The sequence below is a fragment of the Alosa pseudoharengus genome, unplaced genomic scaffold (assembly GCF_046254945.1).
Source record: "Alosa pseudoharengus isolate Yale_2024_CS ecotype anadromous, Long Island Sound unplaced genomic scaffold, YU_APseudo_1.1 YU_APseudo_1.1_scf_1, whole genome shotgun sequence".
Lineage (NCBI taxonomy): Eukaryota > Metazoa > Chordata > Actinopteri > Clupeiformes > Clupeidae > Alosa > Alosa pseudoharengus.
Genome location: NW_027468564.1, coordinates 41,673,242 through 41,681,586, shown reverse-complemented (window position 1 = coordinate 41,681,586; position 8,345 = coordinate 41,673,242). Strand labels below are relative to the sequence as shown.

At 44.3% G+C, this 8,345-nt stretch overlaps 1 protein-coding gene across 1 annotated transcript in view; it reads right to left on the bottom strand.

Moving 5' to 3' along the window:
• Positions 1 to 3,139: 3,139 nt before the first annotated feature.
• Positions 3,140 to 8,345, bottom strand: part of LOC143128168 (guanine nucleotide-binding protein subunit alpha-12) — a 19,444-nt gene continuing 14,238 nt past the window's right edge. Inside the window, exon 5 of the mRNA XM_076289834.1 lies at positions 3,140 to 7,916. Within this exon, the coding sequence (XP_076145949.1) occupies positions 7,539 to 7,916 (378 nt within the window). The 3' untranslated portion in view covers positions 3,140 to 7,538. The remainder of the gene's footprint in view (positions 7,917 to 8,345) is intronic.

Genomic DNA, 8,345 nt, shown 5'->3' with positions numbered 1-8,345 from the left:
GAGGACTTATTTTGAAGTTGAAGTTGTGGGCAGAGGAAACAGTTGGCGGGGGTCATAGTTGATGACAACTGACAGTTTGAAAGGCTGAACAGTTAAATGGTTGGATAGTTAAAATGGTTAAATTATATAAAATGGAATTATTATAGTGAGGAGTTTTACTTTGAAACAGTTGTGGGCAGAGGAAACAGTTGACGGGAGTCAAAGTTGATGACAACTGACTGTTGCTAGAGTAGTTATGGTGGTTGCTATGCTGGTTGCTAAGTTAATGTTGGTTGCTAGGTTTTAACTGTGAATGTGGTTGCTAGGCTGTTGCTAGGGTACTTGAAGTCGTTTCTAGGTTGTTGCTAGGGTTTCCATGGTAGCTACTATCAGAAATAAAGGAGTTACTAATCATGTTGGTTGCTATGGAAACTGACATAGATGCTTAATTTCAATGGTTGCTAAATTGGTTGCTAGGTAGGTGGTGGTTTAATATAGTAGGCTAGAGGCATAGTTGATGATAACTGACAGTTGGAATAGTTTAAATGGTCAAATTATTTAATAGGGAATTATTGTAGTGGAGACTTTTATTTTGAAACAGTTGTGGGCAGAGGAAGCAGTTAAACAGGATCTGTAGTCTTAATAGAGCCAGATTGTATGCTTAAAGCCTGAGACAGACAGTTGCTGGAGGTGGCCGGAACACTTGGCATAGGATTCTAAGTGCCCTACTGTGATGTCATAATCGCCAATGTTAAGTCTATGGGGACATTTTTAGTAGTTTTTAATTAATAGTTCAAAAAGTATAAAAGTTACAAAGTTGAAAAATACATAGCTGAAGTCACCTAAGTAAGACCTACGCAACACAGTTTGAACGAAGTTTCTACGTCAAACGGTTGAAGCTGAATTAAACGCACAAATACGTAGAAGAAAAATAAGAAGAAATCGGATAACAGTAGAGTGCATTTTCATGCCCTCTAACTAGAACCAGAGACTTTCTAATGTGGAGACGCAGCACTCAAAAAATACTCCATAGAAATGCATGGGGCTAGTTTGTCACGCCAATATGGCCGTCTACACAAATCCCACCCCTTCCTCGGCAAAACGTCGACGTGTGTATACATTGAGCCAATCATATGGTGTGTTGTGAAGACATCGTGCCAATCATGTGTTGTGATCTCGCCGCTGGAGCAAGATTGGTGTCGTGAAGCCTTGCGCACGCGCAGTTCGACCCAAAGACTGTGCCCGATGAGTGCCCATAAAACGTTGGTATATGGCCGCCGAGTGGAGGGACTTGCCTAAAAGGACTTTGCTAGAACGCAATACACACCTTGAGAATGCTCCTAAACACCCGAATACTGCCATACACACACGTACATACACTCGGAGAAATAAACACTTTCACAGTATTCACAAAAAGCTTAGCCTGAAGGCACTCCAACAAGACACACACACACATACACACAGAGAGAACAATACACACATATTCAGACATTTCAAGGCACTCAAGACAAATACATGCAGACACACACACACACTGAGAGAAGTGCACAGGCATTAACAGACAGTGCAGAGGCGTGTAGAGACCCTGACTCACCCGAGGCAGTGTTTACATAGACACTGACTAACAGCTGTACTACGCCTGCAGAGCAAGGGTCAGTCTCAGGCCGCCTCTCCACACACACACCTCTACACACACACACACAAACATCTCCACACATACACATCTCCACACACACACACACCGGAGTGAAGGAGGAGGAGAAGACGCTGTCCTGTCATGAGATTCACACTCTAATGTCCTGCACGTGTGTGTGTGTGCGTGTCAGTTCATCGAGTGTGTGTCAGGTCAACAAGTCATGAGGTATGGGTGTGCAGACCCATTCATAAAGATGGGAAGGGAAACCACAGCATCAAAAACATTCAGAATCAATTTAACGGACAGCGGACCTCAAAATAGTGACCCTGAGGCAGACAGACAAACTGTAAAGGTGTGGGTGTTTTTGTTTGCTGATTCATTTGTTTTTTGTGTTTGTTTGTTTGTCAAACTGTATTGACTATAAGCGGGGATGGAGTAAGCGAGTCTAGCCTGGTTTGTCCTGGCTGTCTGCCTTATCAAATCTCAAACCCATGAACTCAAAGCTTCAACGAGTCATACCCACACACACACACATCCTCTACTCACAGTCATAGATGAGTTGGCCTAGACCTGTGAGCTCTGAGTATGTGTTGTGTGTGTGTGGGGGGGGGGGGGGGTTAACAGCCTGGTTAGCACTAGTTAGCTATTGAAATTCTCTCACGAAATGGTCCTGAATATTAGCTGTGCCGCAGTGTCCTGATTTGCCATCACGATTGGTAGCAATAAGGAGACACAGCAAGTGGGAGAAGACATAAAAGACTTTTTCACCCCAATGATCCTTTGCCAATATAGGCTACTGGCACGCTATTGTTCTATTGGCCGGTACTATTGGCATAGTTACGGGCCAGTTACTGGCCTGTGTGTTTGTGTGTGTGTGTGTGAGAGTTGGAAAGAGGTAAAAGGGCCCATGAGTCACTCAGATCTCCCCCGGTTCTCCAGAAGGCACGTTTACACAAGCCCACCGCCTGAACCCTGACTCTCCTCTGAGGCAGGCAGGGGAGGGCAGACGCAGCAGGGTGGCATTGACTCACCATGGACGAAGAGTTCAATTCAAACCAGAGGTACCAATTCAGATAGAGAATGGTGGGGTTTTTTAACACTCAAGACAGGGACTCAAGTAGTTAACATGATTTTTAAACCAGAGGTACCAATTCAGATAGAGAATGGTGTTTTAAACACACTCCAGACAGGCACTAAACACTTGTTTAGTAGTAGTAGTTACATGAGTGAACTTTCAAAAGCACATTACAATAGCATGTAGCTGTGGACACCAATTACTCCAAACTGTAAACTTTGGTATCACTTAATCACTCTTTAATTCCCATGCTACTCATGGGAGCGTGCAAGAAGGTAGGACAGTGACCTACCAGTACTCTGTGCAATCTTGTCTCTCTGTGTGTGTGTGTGTGTGTGTGTGTGTGTGTGTGTGTGTGTGTGTGAGAGAGAGAGAGAAACATGAGTCATTCAGACCCCCCACTCCCCCAGTTCCAAAGAACACACTTTCACACAAATGTACACTGAATTTATTCCATTTTTTTCTTCCTTTAAAAACACACACACAAATGAGTGGAGCTCAAACATCTGTTTCTGATGTCTCTATTTCTGTTCCCAGCACAGAAAAGATCTGTGTGCGAATCCCAAAACTAAAAGATTCATGTTTAGCTCTGTCTGCCTGGCACACCGACACAACTTTGAAACCACAGACGAGTCTAGATAGTGTTTTGATGCTCCTAATACCAGTGCAATGTTAAAATGCAACAAAAGAAAAAACAAAATGGTGGGAGACATAGATTTCGGTTTGCCATATGGACATTTTTTAAAGTGACTGCCCATTAATTTCCCAGCTAAGCTGCTACAGAATGCATTATTACAAACTGTAGATAGTAGCAACTGTATCTAAAAAAAAAAAAACTCCAAAACATTAAAATAAAATACAGAGTGGCACATGAAAAATAACACCTTAAAATGCAGCATATCTTAGTATGACAGAGTACGAGAGGAAGGAACAGCATGTCAGTTCACCAATACCTGAAGTACAAGAAAGAAAGAAAAGTGGAAAAACAAGAAAGAAAGAAGGGGTACAAAGAAAACCAAAGGCAGCATCTCTTTTCATGCTAACTAATACCTGCAGCGGGAGATGGAGGGAGAGAGGTGCAGGGGCATCTGTTCATATGCTAAGTTATACCTGAGGAGGGAGAGAGAGAATTGTGCTGTTTGATGTTCATATTTCCAGCTGCTTAAGCAACTCTTCAATTAAAATGCAAAGTAGTACTACCTGATGCTAAGTACTATCCGAGAGAGAGAGAGAGAGAGAGAGAGAGAGAGAGAGAGAGAGAGAGAGAGAGAGAGAGAGAGAGTGAGTGTGTGTGTGTTCTAATGTTCTATTATTCTCCATAGTCCAAGTTAATCGTTGTTATAATTATTACTATTAATTGCTAATTCTTTTGATGTAATTACTGCTTTTGGCAACATTGTAACACTTACAGTCATGCCAATATTGAAATTGAAATTGAGAGAGAGAGAAAGAGAGAGAGAGAGAGAGAGAGAGAGGGAGAGAGAGAGTGAGTTGAGTGGAGTGTTGGAGGAGTTGTTCTTATTGTTGTGCAGCTGATGAGTGGTGACTCAGGTGGCGCTGGCTGCTGAGTGATTCCGTGCTCTTTCCTGCATCCCGGCTTTGTCTGGGAGGTGCCCCAGACACGCACCACTTCCTGTGTCCCAAGAACACGCTCCTACAACCAACAGAGACCAGGGACTCTGACACACACACAATCAGACCATTGTGTTTAGGCTGAGAGAGCGCCAAACTTGCTCTCTCTCTCGCTCACACACAGGCTCTGATGCAGATACACACACACACACACGTGTCACGCGGACACACAGACATATGTGCGGACACACACACACACACACACACACACACACACACACACACACACACACACACACACACACACACACACACACACACACACACACACACACACACTTGAGGACAGCCCAGACTGCAGCTGTTTGGCCCTACTAAAGTCAAGTGAAAGGCAGCTCCATGTGTAACTAGATATGTGTTGCCACACAGAATTCAAATGGAGAGCTATATCTCGCAGCGAACAAAACGTCTTCTAACAGCCCGAGAGGGTCACTCCCATACAGGAGGGAGATTCCAAGTAGGTGGTTTAGTGACAAAACTGGTCCAGTTAACTCTGACGAAGCCGATGTTTGCGGAAAACTCAAAACAAACAGAAAACTTTTTTCAAACGTTTGCGAGCGTTCGCCTATGTTTTCGAATTTGGGTGAGTTAAGTGGTAAGCCTCCTAATAAAAAAAAAAAGCCAAGTACCGGTAGGTGGTTTAGTAACAAACCAGGGTCAGTAAACTCCCGACCTTAAACCTCCTAGTAGAGGAGCTCTATGTCTTCACTCTGCTGGCCAAACAAAGTAAGAGGGTGCTGATGTTTGTGAAAAACTCTAAGCAAACAGAAAATGGCCTGCAAACGTTTGCCTATGTTTGCGAATTTCAACGCACCTCTGGGTGAGTTAACTCAAAGTGGTAAACCTTATAAAAAATTTAAAAAAAAACGTAGAAAACTATTTGCAAACATTTACGAGCATTGGCCTGTTTGGGAATTTGAACCTCTGGGTGAGTTAACTCAGAGTAAGTGGTAAACCTCCTAATAAAGAAACCCAAAGACTCTCCTGGACATACAAGGCAATGGAGCTGACAGGACTCGTCATGGGCCCAGAGCCTCATAAGTCCCTCCTAATGTCTCTGACCTCTCCTTCCTTTCATGTTCACTTCAGATCGCAAAATAACGACACAAAAAACCAAGCCACCCAAGTCAAACAATCACCAGCAGTCTGAACACAGTTTTGCTAAAAGTCTATTGAACAAACTAGTCCTGTTAAGACCCTTAACCCTAACTTACTAACTTGGCTCCAACCCTAACCTGGCTCCAGCCTGTCAAGTACAACCTTTCCCTACAACAAAAAAAAAACAAAATGAAACGAAAATAAAATAGTTAAAAATTACGACAACAAAACCTACTTTGACCTTTCCGTTTGGGGGAGGGGGGAGAACATCGGTCAGCAGACTTTACAACCAGTTGCCAAGACGATCATCTCATAAGGCACCACCACGTGACAAGAACTGAAGCTCAAGAACACTGCTGGTGAAAAGGGGGAAGTGAGAAATGAAATCAACCACCGAAACTAACAAAGACATGTGAGAAGAAGTAGGAAATGTGGTTTTCATGTCATGTCATACATACACACCCGTGATGCATACAGTCTAGAGCGGCTTAGTCTTTCACATACAGATACTCACACATACACACGGAATTGGGGTGCAGAATTGTACACGTACACACACACACACACACACACACACACACACACACACGTGCTGCATGGAGATAAACTGTGTGTTCTTTGATACACAGGAGGCAGGGGTCCCAGACAGCGTAATACTCTTCACAGATTACCAGTGACAGGAAATGAAAGAGGACAAAGAATCTAAAAAGAATTTTTAAATATGCATGCTAATGCATTGTGACATGTGTGACAGGTTCCCCAAGGTGAGCTGCTTTTCCATCTTACACAGGTATGAGTGTGTGTGTGAGAGAGAGAGAGAGATAGCGATAGAAAGAGAGAGAGGACAAGAGAGAGAGTGTGTGTGGTTGTGTGTGTGTGCGCGCACATCAACTTGTTCAGTCACAGTAAAAACAGTTGTCAGCTCACTTCATGGCCAGGCTGAAAGTAACACAACCATATGTGCTACACACATAACCACACAAGTAACAGACGCATTCGTAGGTGTGTGTGGGTGAGAGAGAGAGAGAGAGAAAGAGAGAAAAAAAGAGAAAGAGAAGTAAAAGAGGGATTTTATACCAGTGAATTATGACATGTACTGTATATTCAACTCTAATACTCGAGAGTTAAACCGACCATAAAAGATTTAAGAATATTTAAAAAAGTGTGTGTGTGTGTGTACAGACGTATGTACAGCACGTCAGCTTAACAACTCAAGTTCAAAGAGCTCAGTTACATCAACTAAGTGCTCTTCAGTAAGTGCTTTCCAATAACCACGTGTGAGCAACAGATTTAAAACCAGTGAAGAAAGTCAATGGCATTTGAATCAGTGAATATGAAATGCATATGGTTGATGTGTACGACACAGTTTGTGTGTGTGTGTGTGTGTGTGTGTGTGTGTGTGTGTGTGTGTGTGTGGTGTCGTGTCTCTTTCAGATTAACTCTTTAGAGAGTGTTGATTAGAGTAACTGAATGGGTCTCTCTAATGACACATTATTTTTCACAGTAATAATAAAGCAAAGGTTGGCTTAATCCTAGACCCAGCCTTGGCAGACACCCCCTGGTACCCGTGAGTGATTATGACCCATCTCTCTTCACAAGCTAGCGATTTGTTTTTTTGTCCATTTTCATTAAAATTATCAAAATGACTCTCTACACGGATAGTAATATATACACGCATACCCTCATAGACGCATGCTGCTGTCGAGTGTATTCATAAAGGACTGGGAAATGTACTGTAATCGTCTACTTGTATGTTGGTCTTGCTGGCCTTATATCTAATGGCAAAACCTTTTCCTGACTAGAGGCACACTAGTCTGCATTACTGCAATGTGGCAACTGTAGTCCTTTCCCAGACAACGGCATGCTGGGATTTATAGTTTTTTTTTTCTCCATATTAATGTAGTTCAATTAAAGGAGTTCCCCCACTTACTGTTGTATACCTTGTTTAAGTGCCATATCATTTAGCAAGTAGCGATTTCCACTCTTGCAGTGCAGTCATGCATGCTGGGTGTTTTGGGTCTTTGTAGTCAGTTAGGTTCTCCTGCAGATTGGAGTTGCACACTCTTGCAATGCATGCTGGTATTGGTAGTCTTCTTTTCAGATGGGCATTTGTAGTCCTCACTGTAGCATGATGTCCTTGAGGTTTTCCTGCAGGATGGTGTCGCGCACGGCGCGGAACACAAAGCGCACGTTCTCCGTGTCGATGGCCGTGGTGAAGTGGTGGAAGAGCGGGCGCGAGCGCCGGTCACCGCGGCGACGGCGGCCGAACGAGCGCACCAGGAAGCTCTGCACGTCCTCCAGCCGCCGCGGGTCGCCGCGGAACTCCGGAAAGTTCCGGCGGATGTCGGCGCCGGCACGGAGCTTCTCGACCAGCAGGTCGGTCTTGTTGAGGAAGAGGATGATGGACACGCTGGAGAAGAGCTTGTTGTTCACGATGGTCTCGAAGATGTCCATGGACTCCGACAGACGGTTGGTGCGCCGGTCCTCCAGAAGAACCTGCCGGAAACAACCAAGCGGTCAGTCTGGACGCTATGTATATATTTTATGCCTTTAATTTGATAGGATAGTGGAGAGTGACCGGAAGTGAGTGGGAGAGAGAGCCGGGGTGGGATCCGGAAAGGACCACGGGGCGGGAATCGAACCCGGGTCGCCGGCGTACGGTGCAGGGCCGGGGCCCAGTCTGGACGCTTTAAAGTGAGATGGAATGCACCCACCAGATAACACATCTGAGGAAGGCAGTGAGCATGTGCTCCATTTGTCTCATGACTACTATGCAGGGGCATATGGGTGGATTTCCACATCCATAGTGTGTGTGTTTGATGACGGCAGGGAGCATATGTGGCTTCATCTGTCTTTGAGTCAAGTCAGAGTTTTGACTATTATGAGGGGGCATATTATGAGGGGGCATATTATGAGGAAATAGAA